At 41.9% G+C, this 16,828-nt stretch overlaps 1 protein-coding gene across 2 annotated transcripts in view; it reads left to right on the forward strand.

Moving 5' to 3' along the window:
- HPS1 (Hermansky-Pudlak syndrome 1 protein) overlaps positions 1–16,828 on the forward strand; it is a 39,924-nt gene that overhangs the window by 11,230 nt on the left and 11,866 nt on the right. For both annotated transcript variants that reach the window (XM_075676736.1, XM_075676737.1), the window contains exons 7-11: positions 1,191–1,325; positions 2,914–3,069; positions 8,883–8,998; positions 9,119–9,325; positions 11,441–11,543. In XM_075676736.1, coding sequence (XP_075532851.1) covers positions 1,191–1,325; positions 2,914–3,069; positions 8,883–8,998; positions 9,119–9,325; positions 11,441–11,543 — 717 coding nt within the window. The remainder of the gene's footprint in view (positions 1–1,190; positions 1,326–2,913; positions 3,070–8,882; positions 8,999–9,118; positions 9,326–11,440; positions 11,544–16,828) is intronic.

Here is a 16,828-nt window from a genome sequence, read left to right on the forward strand (position 1 = left end):
GTAGCAGAGGCATTGCTGCCTGTCTATCAACACCTGTCTGACCCTCCACTGCTGGAGCAGTGCAAGGGCAACAAGACGCAGAATGCGAAAGAAAGCCTGCATTCAGTCCATCTGGTCAATGACTTCAAAGGATCAGCATGCTGCATTGTTTGCAGTGGAGACTGCAGTACATGAAGCAGTTGCACGCTACAACTTTGGGAACTTGTGTGCTTACACTGAAATATGCAAGTCTGTGGGCATCAAACCTGGTAGCCTTGCCCTTTAAAGAGCTGAGGAAAAGGACCAACAAAGAAAAAGAAAAACACACAGTGCAGAAAAAATGAAAAAGCAAGGACATAAGAAGACCCCTGCAAGCAAAGACACTAAATATTACAACCACGGCGCATTTTTAGGAACATGTAGTGAATGTGCAACTTTAGTGCCACTTTTCTCAGAAGTGTGTTTTGAGCTGACTGTCCTGCTTGCAGAAAGTGTAGCACGACTATGGCTTGATGGAATTTCATGAAATATGTTGCATTGTATTCCTTTGTAAATTCTCTACATGTCGACATTCCTATGTTTTTGAATTACTAAAATTTTTTTACTCTTTAGCTAATTTGACATGACAATAACGACTGCGTTATACAAATATGGATATAATGCTCTGTGTAAAAAAAAAAAAAATCAGGGTGATAAAAATATTCGGAGAATGTCACTGCATGAATCATTCCTATGGCTAAAATACAAGAGCAGCTGTAGGCTTCTACCATGTTTTTTGGTTACTCCAGGCTTTCTGCAAGTTTGGTACAACAATGATGCAAATAAAAATTTGTCTAAACTACTGGAGGTACCTTAATGAAACTTTGTAATTAGTCATTCAGCGCACTTCCCAATAAGCATTCCGAATTGCATTGCTCTACTACAAAAAATAAAGCCTCTGATTCCTACCTCCCCCCTTACATGGCACTGGGATACATAAAAATGGTAGTGCGAATAAATTTTTTTTAAATGTTAAAATTTTGGCATCTAGGTTATGCGCTATATTTCATCAGAATTATTGGAGCACGTCGGAACATGTGTGCTGTTTTACTGCCCTTGTTGGCCTATAGCCACTTAACATTAAGTTGTATGATTTCCTATGCAGTAATAGGTGCACACTAGTGATAAGAAAAAGACGAATTTTCTTGACTTATTTTTTGTGCTTTGAACAGGATCATGGACAACAGGGGAATGAGAAGACTCGTAGCCTGCTGCTCTTTTTTGCTACTGCTCTTCACTCGTCTATACCATACATTGTTCACTCTGTAGTAATCACAAGCAGCATCCTGCTGGTTGTAATAAGCGAGGTATGGGATTTCCTTTTCCTTTCTTTTTTTCATCTTAACAAACATGTGCAGCCTAAATATGGTTTTCTTTTAGGCTATGGAAAATAAAAGAATTTCCTATGAGACTGCACAGTCCTTGAGTTGGATTATTTGAAGATGCGGACATTACTTCTACAAGAAATCAGAATGCATAATCGAATAATTAACACAATTACACTAATTAAGTATTTTAATATTTAATTTACAGCCCATATTGAAATTTACCAATTTTAGCCGGCGAGTCTGCAAGACATTGACTTGGAATGAATTCTGAGGATGGCACCAGTATCGAGATATGTGCCATCAAACTTGCTATAAAAATGTAGTTTTTGCACTTACTTTTTTAACACAGCATTGTTTTATCCATTGAAGCACAAAAGTAACTGGACTGTCAATGTGTTTCATTGCCAATTTTAGGAATGAATATCTTGAAACTGGTGTCATCCTGTGAATTCGTTCCAAATGACCTTGAGATCTCGCCAGCTATGATTCGTAAATCGCAATTATGCTGTCAAGTAATTAAAAAAATTACAAATTTTTGATAATTCGTTGATTATGCATTGTGATTCTTCATGCGCATCTACCTCTTCGTATAATCCATGTGTTCAAGAACTAGAAGTGTGCCACCTGCCACAGGCGATTAAAAAAATTCTGTTTAGTATAAGAAAAAACACCGGTACATTTAATTGTACCGTGGAGCAAACTAGCGAGCTGGCCAATTGATTTGTCATATTGAGCAATGCTTTGTTCTGCAAGGTCTGCAAGTAAGTGCATTGTTGTGAATAACCTTCAGGAACTGTAATTGCCACTTTGGGTCTTCAGTAAAATTCAGATATTTACATAGTATGCCCGTCTTGCTAATACTTCAGGATTCTTGGGGTAGTGCACTTGTGTCAGATTAGCAATGTTTATGTTTCTTTGACACTTTGTGGCGTCACATTGCCTGAAGTGTGTGTGTATTAAAGCCAGTGAGATTTTGTTATAGTAAATTAATTCAATAGAGTTTGCCTGCTTACTCCAACACAGGTTATCTTATGTGTAGAGGAGCAATCCTGAGCATAGTTACGTCAACACCTTGTACTGAAAAGTATGTAGCAAAGTTGCAACATGCTTTCACTGCTCAGAGGCTCACTACTTAAATGTGCCTGAGCACAACATAGCAACGCCTAATAGTATTTGAGACACTTTGTCTGATTTCACAGTGCCAAAAACAAAACAAAAGATGAGTGCTTGTTTCTGTTCCTTTTCCTTGTTGTTTTTTGTACTTGTTACGCTTTAAGTCTAATAAGATGGACCACAAGCTATTCGAAGCCCTGCTGCCATATTTGAGGACCCCTTTCCTTTTTGGTTATCTTGTGGTGATTGGCTTAAAAGTAAAGAAGTCACACTATTTATAGAAAGCAGAATTAGCTTGCTGCCTTTGTCTTTAAAGGTTGTCATTTTGAAAACTGTTGTTATTTAGAACAGCAGGTTTTTGTGCACTTTGTTTACAAGGAAATTTAGGGCTTACATTACTGTACTAACTAATAATGAAATGATGGCATGTCTTCTTTGTGTTTCTTTTCGACAGGTAAACAGCAAAGTGTTGTTGGCAGATAGCCTCTTCAGCCTGCTCAAGCAACTACACTCAATTCAGGAGAAGCCAGAAGATGGTCGTTGTCGTATGACGGTTGATGTTTTGGAGAGTGCAATCACACGTCTTTCTGACACTTGCCGAAGAGCCGAGGTTTGTAGTTTATTTTCTGCCTATCACTTGAAAATTGCCCTTGCACACAATTCAGTGGAGATCCTTTAACCCTTTGAGGGTCGAATTATTTTGAAAAAAACTTTCCCAGGTGGTCAAATTACTTTATTGCGGATCTTGAATGTACAAAATGTATAAAGTCGGGAATAAATAGTAAAAAATAATTAGGAACAGTATTTTGGTGTCGGCATCACTCAGAACTGCAAAATGTTCAATAGTATCTCCGAGCGTGGTACTCCTTGAAACACGGTTCTACGCACAGCGCCTTATCGCAATCTGCACACCTAAAATGCATGTCTGTTCTCTTGGAGCGAGGAGTTGTGTTGGCGCACACGACATCTCTGCGTGCGCCTGTCTTGGGCAGAGGTCTGAGGCACCCTCTCACGTAAGCGCGTTGCCGCAGAGAGCGAGAATACCTCGTGAGCGGTGGTGATAAACACGCTAAGAGCAGTGCCAATCAAGATAGAAATCAACTTCTGCCGCCCCTGCGAGTGCGTGCCGACAAAGAGAAAAACCACGTTTTGCGCGCTTACGTTGCGATCACGCGGCGGAACCGAAACCGCGAAAGCGCGTTGCCACTGAGAGCGAGAATACCTCGCGAACGGCGCTGATAAACACTCTAAAAGCAGCGACAATCAAGATAGAAATCAACTTCCGCCACCCTGCAAGAGAGTGCCGACAAAGAAAAAATTGACGTTTCGCGTGCCTCCGTTGCGATCACACGCGGCGAAACCGAAACCGCCAAAGGGGCGTTGCCGCAGTCTGAGCGCCGCGCCGAAGCTAGCAATCAGCTCTGTTTATCTCCCCAAGAAGGTAGCACCAATTTCAAACGCATCTTGTAAGTTCTAAGAGGTGGCAGCACCTCCCGGTGAGCACGCATCGTCATTAGGGCGCGAAATTTCAAACGGAGGGTCGGAACTGTACCCGTACGGCAAAGACCTTGCGGGACAGAAAACCGCCGCCGTACATGTACGGCGAAAACCTTCAAAGGGTTAAAGGGCCCCTCACCAGAACCCTCAGCAAATTTTAGTTATACGCTGGAAATTGTTACATGTCTTCTAGGGAGCGTTCTGCCGCAAACATTTTTCAAATCGGCTCATCAATAGCCGAGGTACATGTATTCAGCAGGCAGGCTCCACTGCCAAGCAAGACGCTCTCGCCGCTCGCCCCGTCTAGCCTCTGCAAGCGAAATTCCTTCCCTACGTTCTCCCATACCGGACCTCGAGGATCACATGATGTGTACGTCACAGGCCCCTCCTTCCTTTTTTTTTTTCTCCTTGCTTTTTTTTCTTCGGCGCTACGCACTCCCTTCTTTATTCCATGCACTACCGCTGACGGTGTCGCGCACGAGCTGTTGTCTTGTTCCCGCAGGGCACGATTTTGCGCACTGTGCACAAGGACACACGACTAGCGGTATATGTAATTTAGTGCTACACAAATTCTGAGGCAGAACAAGCGGATCGCAGAGCGTGATCACGTGCTGGAACATGGTAGAAAACGGCATAGTTTCGGTACTTGTGCACGTCACCGCACGACCGTGGGAACAAACAGAAGAAGCAGAAGTACATCTCTCGCTTTGGTGCGAAGTAAAAGAAAAAACACGCAGACATTCCGTTTGTGTGTTTTATTATTTCTCTGACTTCAATTTGTCAATTCAAGCAACAGATCACACAGATAACAGATGTCTTGAATAATTCTTGAAGTCACGTGTCACTGCGAGCGACGTCTTACTGCGGACACCAGTACGTAGGCACAGGTACACGAGTACGTCATCCTCCGGCTTGGAGCGCGGCGGCTGCGAGGAGAAGGGAAAATGGCGTTCGGTTTGAAATTCCAGATCCTTCCGCGGCGCGTAGCGATGTAATACTTTGCAGGCACAATCATTATCACACAATGTATGCTCTGCGCTTGTCAGCTCAAAGTGGCCATACCTGGTGCGGGGCCCTTTAAGGGGAGAGACCCTGCTCTTTGGAGGCAGAAATTTGCCCAGATATCTTTTTGTGTACCACTGCTCCATATTGGAGTAAAGCATTTTTTCTTGCTTGGTTGGATCACTGTATTTGTATCCTTGATTGATTTAGCCTTTATCATAATCACCATAAACACGTTGTGAAATGTTTTTCCTCATTTTTTTTTCTTTTCAGAACAGCATTTTCTGGTTGTGTCACAGTTTTGGAGTGACGATATCTCTGGTTCTACTTACCCTAATGCAATAATTTTTCTATCAAAAAGGTAGACAAATGGTGATGGCAGTAGGCATATGGCATAGACAAATATTGTGACAGATATTTCTAAAAAGTAATCCAGTTAACTCTCACTTGAGTGAACTTCAAGGGACCCAAGGAAATAGTTCACTTAACTGAAAATTCATTAAACTGAATATTCACTAGAACATGGAACAGCATAGGGCACAGCAGACATAGTCAAAAGTGGGTAATGCAATTTATGGAGTTATGTACATCAGCATATACGAAGTGCATAACAGTTGTGTTGCTGTCTATTTCATTAAAAAAAAAATATATAATTTTCATTTGCACTGGTGCTCTTAAAGTGCAAGAAGTAAGAAAGCTGTCCAAGGAATCTGTCTTTGTGCATTTCCTCTGGCACAGCTTGTTGCTGCGACATGAAGTCTCGCAACTTTCTAAGGCATCCTACAGCCTCGGCTAGAATTACAGGATATGAATCTGCCTCTGAAATTGCATCTTCCTTGCTGCACTCTTTTTCGGGACGAACACTGAAAACAATTTTCAGATCTGGTAGTTCAGCACAGGTAAAAAACTCACTGTTACACTGCACATAGCCGCCGCTGGACTGGCGATTTGGGGACAGCGGGCATTGGCTACGCCAGCGCTGCAGAGCGCAAAACTGATTGAAAAAATGAGCCCCAGGTCCACTGATCAAATTCATTCAACTGAAATATTCGCTATTCAGAAATTCGTTTAACTGAAAGATTTTTGCATAGAATGCATAGGAAAATCACCGGGGATTTTCGAACTGTTTGTTATTCTGAAATATTCGTTAAACTGACATTCGTACAACTGAGAGTTTACTGTAATTTGTCCTAGATGTTACTATGGGACCATACCTTAAACTTTGACATGCTGTAAGTTTTGTTCAAATCACTCTAGAGCATTCATTCTTGTAAGAATGCATACTCTGATCGCACAAGATCATTCTTATATGTCTATATTTATTACACCCTATATGGTTGCTTAGACAGCCCACCTCCTAGGAAGTTTTTTTTTTTTAATTTCGAAGAATATATTTACTATGTAAGAAAACTGAATGTATACCTTAAGTTAGCATATAGAACATAATTGGAACATTACAAAATTATATAATTGGAACAACACATGGGACATCATGTGCACATAGCACATAAACTCTGCATGTTTCAGCAAAACCTACCAAGAAATATGCTTTCAGAATTCCAACATCATGCAAGTGCTAATTTTGGTCCTGGCATAAGTATGCCACTAAAAATTTAGCCATTCACTGGGTAGGGGAAGTTTTTATGCAAGTTTCACTTTCTGAAAATTGTGTGGGCAGATGTACGGACTCTTCATAACTTCAGTGGGTATCATCTCTGCAGCATCGGGCCAGTCCAACTTTCACTGTGCTGAGACTGACCCACTAAATATTGTTGAGTAATTATACCTCTTGCTGCCATCACTTGCTAAGTAAACAGGCCTACTTGAATCTTTGTCACAGGGTCACATAGTTCTACTTATTTTGGAGTGTTTGTAGTCCTCTGAGACATTGCGAGTTGGTCAAGAATCGATGTCTTCAGCAGGAGACAGCACATTTGCAATGGCATCAGCACCTCGATTGATAGGTACACATAAATTGATAGGCTTGTTATATCTTGTCCCCTTTGCCTGCATTCTGTGTGCAGGAATCATAAACCTGGCCTTAATAGGTTTGCCTGGCCCTACCTGAACTACAAGTACAGAAAAGAAATGCTGCAGCTGGTGCAGATGTGCTGTCTCCACACTGTTTCAGCATTTGGCAAGAATTGCACAAGCTCCTTCTGCCTTTACTTCCTTTTGCCTTTACTGTTATTTGCCCATTGAGAATAAATGGAAGGTCAGATTTTAGTGGGTGACCTCTCTTCCCTGCCATTGTACTTATTATCTTCTAGAAATATTATTATGACTAGAAAGTCATGTGCTACAGCTGCTCACTGTAGTGTAACTTCTCACTGTCAGAAGTGGAACAGAAGCACAAATGTGTGTCCGTCCGTCAGCCTGGGTTTAAAGTATTAAAAGCGTGTCTTTTATTCTGGTTCAGGTAAGCCTGCCTCTATTTTTAATGTGAAGCATTCTTTGGCTCATACGAGGCACTTAGCAGTAGGCTCCCGACTCTCATCGTTTCGGGCCTCTTCAATAAAAAAAGAATTCAAGTGTCTGATGGTGGAATCAGACCTTCGTCTCCCAGCACATACTGTGGTCTCCCTATGCTCTAACCATGAGAACGCAATCACATGCTTACTTTTCTCATGCCATTGCCAACTAGCTCTTTGAGATTATTGGCATGTGCAGCATGTCGCATAGTGCGAGCAAGAGCAATTGTGTGCGTGCCAGTTTCCATTTGGTTACAGACTCATGAATGAAATGCAAAAATAATAGTCAATCTTACCATTGTCTTTTGCGTGCGTCATGCCACATAGGAACAAGTTGCTTATGAAAGCGAGAGCATGCCAGCCTGCTTATCCCATTCTGTGGCAGTTAGCACTTCAAGATGCTGTGTTAAGAGGAAGCTTTATCTTGGGCCCAAATCCGATGCGGCCTATTCAAATACATGTAAAATGCAAAAACGCTTTTCTAAGATAACCCCTGGACCAATTTTAATGAAGTTTGTTGCATTTGAGAGAGAAAGTTAAATTCTAGTGACTGTTGGAAGCAGAATTTCAATTTAGGGCCTGAATTTCGCTGAAAGAATTCTAAAAAATTCGAAAGTTTGAAAAAGATAGAAGCATGAAGTTTACAAGTTGATAGCTCTGCAACAAAAACAGAAATCTCGGTTCTGTAAACGGCATCCGTTAAATCATTGAAAGCGGACGAATTCGGTATGTCAACTTACATATTACATGAATTAGTTACGTTGTATACAAGGGTTCTGTACAAGCTGTATTTCCATATTAACAACTTTTTTTCTATTCATGTGTAACATATCAATTTTATCCGCTTTAGATGCACTATCAGATGCAATTCACAGAGTTGTGATATCATTTTTCCTTGCTGAGTTAGAGAGTTGTAAACTTGATAGTTTCGCTTTCTGAAAATTTTTTATTTTTGCCAATTTTTAATAAGAAAATTGACAATCTAAATAAAAAATTAGAAACCAACAGTCAGTAGATTTTAAGTTTTTCTTTTGAATGCAACAAACCTTGTCAAATTTGAGTGGTTGCCGAGAAAAACGAATTCTCCTTTTACATGTATTTAGATAGGAGCACCCGAGCTAAAGCTTCCACTTAAGGTACACCCACCTTCAGGATCAGCCCACATTCCCTAGTCCTCTTGTCGTAGCAGTTAGCACAGTGTAGATGCTGTACAACATTGTACCGCCTTCAAGAATGAACCAGGTTGTAATGGAGCAGATTGTAACATTTCTTCACTGTAGTACCACAAATCAGTTGTAATGCCATCGCCGTCATTCATCTTGTAGCACTTAGCAGAACCCCAAATGATGCTATATAGCCAGGTAACTGCAAATCCTTTGCATAACATTGATGCAGTGCATGTGATCTGCATAATTATCACCTTTTTGTTTCTTTTTTTTTTTTTTTTTTACAGCTGGAAAAGGATGAAGCAACATGCATCAGCCTAATCACAAAAAAATGGGCACATCTTAAGATGTCTGGCTTTGTTGAATACCTCTCGGGCTTGGATAACACTGAACTGGCTGCCAGGTGTGTCTGAATTGCATCGCTACGTGTGTATACACTGCTGTTAGAGGCCTTGTTTTAATCTTGCATCATCTTGTTGGCATGGGAACTGCATCCTCAGTGTCGTCCTCATCTCATTGCAAGGTCTGAAGAAGCACTTCTACTGCTTAAAAAAAATGTGCAGACAGCATTCAGAGAGCTGGTCTTGAATCCTGAACTTGCTCGTGAGGTGGAACCACGACCAATGTTAGCAGACTCGGAGGAGTTGATCCGTACAGCTGTCAAGAAGAAGCTTGAGAGCTACATGGACTTTCTGCTTGTTAAGGCAGGCGAAGGCCTGCACATCAGCTCGTATCCTTTGTTGAAAAGTGTGACGCATGCTAGCCTGATTTTTTATTGTGCACCTTATGTGCGGCGCCCACAGCGTCTCCGTTTTGTGCCACTTTATCCTGCCTCCTGTGCAGCCACCATTTTTATCAAGCTCAGGTTATTAATACAGCACCTTGGCATTACAAAGGAATTCTTCTTCAACAGGATTACTGCAAGGCAGGAGAAGCAAGTTCATTACTGTGATAATGTACAGTTATGTGACAGCAGGCACATCTTCCTTGCACATTTTTTAAAGGGGCACCTGCACTTTACCACATCTTTATGAACGTTTTAGACCAAAGTAGAAGTTCAGGAAAGAAGTAATGCAAAAAGTAAAATGTGTCTGTGTGCAGTAATAAAATGCAGCAAAGTGTGAGAGAGGGGGGCACGAGCAATGCGAGGGATGCAATGGGTTTCACTGCTAGTTACTGTGGAATCTGACCAGCTTTTAAAATACGAAAAGCATCCTGCAGCCTCTTGCCCATCTGCCACAAGGACTTTGAAGAAGTGTTGCACAATCCCATTGCAATGGCCTACTGATTGAGCATGTGCTTCATACATGGGAAGCTGTGATCCTAACTCCCATTGGCGAGGAACACGCTAGTTTTCCAAACGATTAATGCTGGGGAATTAAGGTTTAAGGCCTGGGGAGCCATGAAAAAAGTGAATTTTCTAGAATCCTACATGTGCAGCTTGGGATTGAGAGACCTAGAACGCTGTGGTCTGACCATTGCAAAGCACTTGCCAATCAGTTTTTTGTGCTCTTGATTTCCACAGAGGGAAAAGGCTAGGGAAAGGTGTCGCACAGTCTTTGGGGCCAGTTGTAATTAAGAGTTGAGTTTTCCGAGTATACAATCAACAGGATAATCTTATTGTTCACAGTGAATGCCTGGTAGGAGAGCATCTGCCACTTGTGCAGAGGCACCGGATTCATTTCAACGTTGCCATGTAAAAGAATCGAAATGTGCGTGGGTTGGCATTTGTTCATAAAAATGCTGCACATGAAGCACAGACAAAAAGAGATGAAGGAGCAGGTGCTCACTCTCAACGAAAATTTTGCTACACAATCACACAAATATATACACGAGTGCCACAGCACACCCCTTAAACAGTGAAAAAAAAACAAATAATCATAAAACGTGAAAATGTGACAAAGAGATTCTGTATTCGAAGGGTTAATTCTGTCTCCTCAGCATTACTTGTAGGAATGCTGTGGTGCTGTTGTGCCTCAGTTGAGAGTCGGCACTTGGACCCTGTTCTTTCCATACTCAGTGTTTCGTGCATGCTGTTTCAGTATGTATAAGCCCAAAGCACTGGAAGCAATCTACTAGTTTTTCTTATTGGTGCTAGAGGCCCAGTGCTTGTGAATGTCATCTGCTGTCCCTTGTAGTTAGCGCTGTCCACATTTTTGTAGAGACAACAGTCAGACTGTTTTGTAAGGAACTTATGGCAGTCAGTTTAGTTCTTACATCCCTGTCAAGTTATCTAATGTAATGATTACTAACTATGTAATGACGTAGGCAGGAAGTGTGCCTGCCAATGGTATTCTTTTCGCTACATTTGGTTTGCTTTCTTCAGCCAGCTAGCTCATATTGAAAATAATTCTCACGAGACTTGTTGCTAGAATATACACCTTTTTTGTGTATTCTATTTGTAATGGGACGCTTGTACAGATTTTTACATATTAATGACAGCACGTTATATTACTGGCAGCTTCTAATTGTGTTTGTAGTAGTGTTACAGGGTGATTTTTTAAGCATTGCATTTTTTTTCTTTGCTTATGCTTAGCACAAATATCTTGCTTTAATATTGAATAAATAAAGAAAACGAACATATTGCACAAAGGATAGTGGGATTAACGTGTCATCAACTACACATGAGCCTTGTTTACAATAGAATGTGAAATCAATAAACAGTCGCTTAAGTACAACGCATGATGTGACATAGACATATGGCATACACTGATGTGAAGCAGCAGTGTATGCTAGGTGCCAGGGTCACATCATGCTTCTTACATAAGTGACTACTTTATCATTTTTACCTTTTGTGCAAGTGCAAATTATATGCGAGTTGTTTGCCTTGAGTGTATTCAAACAGATTCTCTGCACAGTTTCCTGGCTTGCTCCACTTTGTTTACATAAATCGAACAGCCAACCGGATGCTAGCAACAATCATCGATACTGCAGAGCTTCATGCCCGGGTAATGTGTCCGTCTGTAGAGCCAAGCCCCATATACAATGAGCACGTTTGTACTGCAGATGTTATTTGGCATAAAGGGGTTGGTTATAGTTTAAGTTGCCCTCATAGCTACCCACAAAGTATGGCTCTTCTCAGAATCTGTGTTAACCAGAACAAGCAGCTCCTTATTTGAACTTTCCTTGGCCTTGAGGAACATTTGGAGTTGAGCAAAGCACTTAAAGGGCCACTAGAAGGGAATGTTAAAGGGCACTCAAACACTTTCAAGCCACCATCTTTCTGTTGCAGGTTGCATAGACTGATGATTGGAGATGCTTTCAGCATAGGTCAAAGCGCCAGTAATGAAAAATTTAATATTTGAATCATGTAAAGAAATCACTACATCGCTGCTAACCTAATCATCCCCCAGTGGCGCTCACCAAAAGCATCATCGACGTCACCTCTTGCTCCTCCGAGATTGATTAAGAACAGTCGCAGATAACCACTGCATTGCAGCAAAAACGTGATACATTAAAATTGCATTTTATTGTTGTTTGCTGTACTTTTTATATAATGCAAACACAGTGATTAAAAACAAAAAACAAAAAACACTATGACCACAAAGCATGGTAGGCCCCGCTGACTATTTTTTTGCCTCTGAGCACAAAAGCTCCTCTTCTCGCTTGTGTACACTCCTGAGCAGCCTTTTCGCCTCACTGACTCGTTTCGCACGTGCGTGTTGTTGACGTGGCACAGTTTTCTCACTGCGGTGCATCATTGTGGCTGCACTCTTCTTGTTTGCGGTGCTGCGCTGAAGAAAAGAGGCGTTGTGCAGTCCCAGGTTGCTACCCAGTAGTGACAAGCATGAATGTACTAGAATGTGCAAAGGTACTTTTTTACCATGGTAATAGCATTAACAGCATACCGAAGTAACCGAAGTATGTGAACAGAACATGTAGGGCAACCATGGAGTGCTAACTTCCGCTGTGTAGGCACTGAGGGCCCTTACCATTGGTACTGAGGGGTTACGTCACCGGGTGACAGTAGTGGGAACATTAGACTGAAAAATCTGAGTTGAGTGCATGATTTTTTCTTTTTTTTTTTAATTTCTCGGCGGAATAACTTTGGCCTGTGTACCTCTGTCGCTGCCATTCTTGTTGAATTTATCTCTCCAACCGTCGATCTTCGCAACCCATGACCAAAAAACAGTGGCTTGAAAAGTGTTCAAGGGCTCCTTTAAGTTAAGCTGTATTGGTAAGTTATACTTGTGGAGTACTCAAAACATGTGGTACTAGAGGCAGCGAAGACACAAAAATGAAAGATGGCTTTGATATTCCCGTCCTAGCTCCTTGTAATGTCATCAGATTTGGAGAGTGTCTGCTCGGGACTAATTAATGGTTTTATCAAAAAACAAGGATTACATTGCATTGTAAAGGAACCTAATTATAAAATTGTCTTGACCAAAAACAGCCCAAACATGCAAAAATGCCTTGAAATCTGTGACATTTTAATGTACTGGCATGGAATTCAGACAAGGAAACTACCTTTCACATTCTTTGTTGTTAAAGAGCCTTTTTCCACATTAATGCAAATCAAATGTTAAAGAAATACGTACTTCACCAGACCAACTGTTAGTCTTAAGGGTCCCTTTTTAGACCTTTGCAATAGGGACACTTTCAGGTCTGTTGTACATGTACTTCACTTCTATGGTTGCAGTCTGCCAGTGTACATTATAATGCCATCCCTGCACACAATGTTGTCACTGACACCAGCATTTGACTGTTCATGCCATACGAATATCCTCTCATCAGCCATCATTGGCTTTATTCTCTGCCCTGCAAAGCCAATTAACCGAAAGCCCCTTTTTAGTTAAGTGGCTCCAAAATTTGAAAACATTGTGGGCTGTGGCAGCCAAAATAAAAATGGCCCCAGCCTAATAAAGAGCAAGCAAAAAAAACTGCTCTTTTACCCTCATCTCCCAGAAGAAAAAAAATGCGAAGTCGTTTATGCGCTGAGGAGCTTGTTTCTGTTCATACATGTTGCCTCAGCAGGCTTTTCGCAAGCTGTAGACAAAGCCAGCTGGAAAATGCTCCTGTGAGTGAAGCGCACTTTCCCGCGAAGCCACCTCGGTCACCTGCATTTGGTGAAGTGTACTCTCAGCAGAGCTAGAGCGGCGCACTCCAGCTCTGTAGCAGACAATGCAAACCATTTCCCCTAGGACCCTGTGCACTTGTGCCGCTTTGCTTCGATGTGCAGCCGCGCCGGATGCACTGGCGCTCTGCTGAGCAATTCCACGCTGAGCCGTCTTCACCCTAAGAGTGGACGACCCTTTACGTTTCCCACGACCACAGTGACTGGGACAGCATTGTTATCCTGTGTGACTTTCGCCTATAATTTGTCTCATCACGAGACCGCTGGCTTTTCACCCTTTTACCTTCTGTTCAGCCGTCACCTTTCTTTGCCCTTTGACACACTGCTTCCTTCCTTGACGAACACATCCACTGAATAAGCTCAAGACGTCTTTGCCCGGGCTCACACGGCATGCCAGATTGCCAACTCCCGGCACACTGAGCCTCTGGCCATACAGAAGGTCCGGTACGACAGCCAACATCGGGACGTTTGATTTCCTCCTGGATCTGTTGTCCTCCTGTGGACACCATGTCGCTGCGTCGGCTTTTCTGAAAAGCTGCTGCCGCGCTACAAAGGGCCCTACTTAATATTGCGTCAGCTTGGCGATGTCAACTAAGATCACTCAGCTGGAGTTGCGTGTCCCCACGGATGCTGTGCATGTATCCCGGCTGAAGCCTTACTTTACCACGAGTTCACCTCCTTTATACTAGTTAGCGCTCAGACGACGCCTTTACAGGCGAGGGTTATGTTACGGTGCAACCAAGAGTGTTGCCAGTCAGAAAAAGACAATTTGATGTGTAGAGGTGGAATCCTACAGGAGTGTAAGGTGGAATGTTTATGCATCGTTGTATGCATATTGCATATTGTAAATACATCTTTATATGTGACTTCTGCAACATAACAATATTGAGGTTTTCTTGGATTGACTGAAATTTTGAATTATTGTGAGTCAGCTGTACAGCCTGTCGCAAAGAAGTGCAGGCCAGAGGCTATTCCTAGTAACAGCTGGCTGGCCTTTGCTTCTTTTGCGAGTACATTGCTGGGTATCCTGCTGGTTGTTTCTACAACAACTGTCTCCAAGTGTCAAAGCTATGGGATTATACAAAAATTGTTGCAATTGTGGAATTGACACAGGTTATAGAAATACTGAGGCTAGCACAAGTTTTGATGCAAAATTGTGGCAAAATGCTTTGATATTCCAATTATTTTCTCACAGAGCAGTCCTTACATACAGGGGTACAAAGCAATGTTAAATATTAAAGTATCCGGGGCAGATTTCAGGATAAATATCTTGAAACGTCTGACAGTTTCCGGATTCCCACTAACTGTACCATAAGCACTGACCGTCATTAATTCTGCAATTGCAGTGTATGTGTTCCAAGTTGTTAAATACAAAGTTTATTAGTAAAGCTTAGTTAAGGATAGTATTGCCAATTCTTGCACAATGTTTACACAATGTTTAATGTCCCACCACTGCTATAAATAATGGCTGGCAAAAATTATTTAATTTTGATCACTTTGTTAATAATTGGAGATAGTTGTTACTGAAACATCCCACATTTTGGTTGTGAGCTGTAAATTGTTTTTTTAGCAGGAACCATCTCTTCCCGATGTAAAAGTAGATTTTAATACACACTGCAGTCCACTCGTAATGACACCACATATAACAATGCATTGCTTGTAACAGTTCAATACTTTCGTGTCATCAGCTTTTGTATTAGTTCTGTGAAATTAACTGAGTATAATGATACTTTCATCTCAGTATGCCAGGTATACTGATTAAGCTCTGGTTTTCAGAGAGATATGTGCACTGCTTCAGCGACATTCCTTGTTCTACTGCACTGTAGTACTACTCTGCAATAATTAATGATGAAGTGTTGTCATCAACAATGCATGGCCTCAAAGATGACCTGACATGGACTTCTGGAGCACATGGTTTACTTCACACTGTGCTAAGATTGGAGAACATCATTAGACAAATGTATGGCCTTTATTTAAGCAAGTTGGGAAGTATATTTATGTCAGTCTGAATATACAGTAGAGCCTTGTTCATATGTTTTGAAAGAAAAAAATCGCGAGAAAAAACATACTAACTGGGAAAGCGTACGAACCAAATAACTAAAAAAATTTGACAGATTCAACCATTGCCGACATCTACGTAATGCGAAGCGTCATGCGGATTGCTGCGGCCTGAGACAGTGACACTCGTCGAGCTGGTGCTGCTCTGGCGGCCCGAGACGCATTTCATTGTTTTCCGATTGCGTGGTGGGCGCGACGGGAAACCGAGACGAAATCGAGCTGGTGGGCTACGCCGCATGCCGAAGCGAAACGTGGTGCTTGCATCGTGCCACCTGCAGCAGTGAACGGTGCGTTCAGATTATCACCTACTAAATGCGTGCAATACGCTACCAATGGCACTACGCACCACGCACTGTAGACTAGGTAGGTGAACATGCTTATAGCAATAGGTGTGGCGGCGATAGCTGTGAATGCAGAGTGCGACGACCCGAGCAGAGATTTTCTGGTACCGCAATAAGAAACTGTGCGCGCCGTTGTTTTTACGTGAGACGGGTGGCTATATACTGTTCTCAATCATGCGCATCTCGCCCATTTTCTTGTTTACATGGGATCTAGTGGCTGGAAAACATATCATACGATCACAGTTTGGTGACGTACTGAACGTTGGCACCAAAAAATCGTGTTTTCCGGGAACGTATGAACCGGTAAAAGAAAGTTACTCTACTGGGTCATTTTTTGTGTTCTTGATTGCGAACGTTGGCGCTGGGAAAACGTATGTAAGCAGCAACATATCAATGAGGTTCTACTGTAATAAATGGGTATAGTGATGAATTTTCTAGCTTGTCAGTATCATAAGTGGACTGAACTGCTTAAATTCATGAAGTTTCTTTGAGAATTCAAGACTACATGCCCTTTCAGCTTTGCTTGCATTGTGCAAGTGATACCTTGTGCTTTTTTTTTACTATTGTGCTAGTGCCATAATTTGGCTGGACTTTTCAACTGTTCTGTACATTGGCTGCCATGCAAATGTCCTCAGCTCTCCCCAAAGTTCTCATTGAAAGGTGCACATATACTTTTATAGTTACAAGTGAAAATTGAATGCCATTTGGCCTCCAGGAGCCATTTCTCATACTATAAGCGCTTTGAGCTTTCTACCATTGC

The sequence above is a fragment of the Dermacentor variabilis genome, unplaced genomic scaffold, assembly GCF_050947875.1.
Source record: "Dermacentor variabilis isolate Ectoservices unplaced genomic scaffold, ASM5094787v1 scaffold_12, whole genome shotgun sequence".
Taxonomy (NCBI): domain Eukaryota; kingdom Metazoa; phylum Arthropoda; class Arachnida; order Ixodida; family Ixodidae; genus Dermacentor; species Dermacentor variabilis.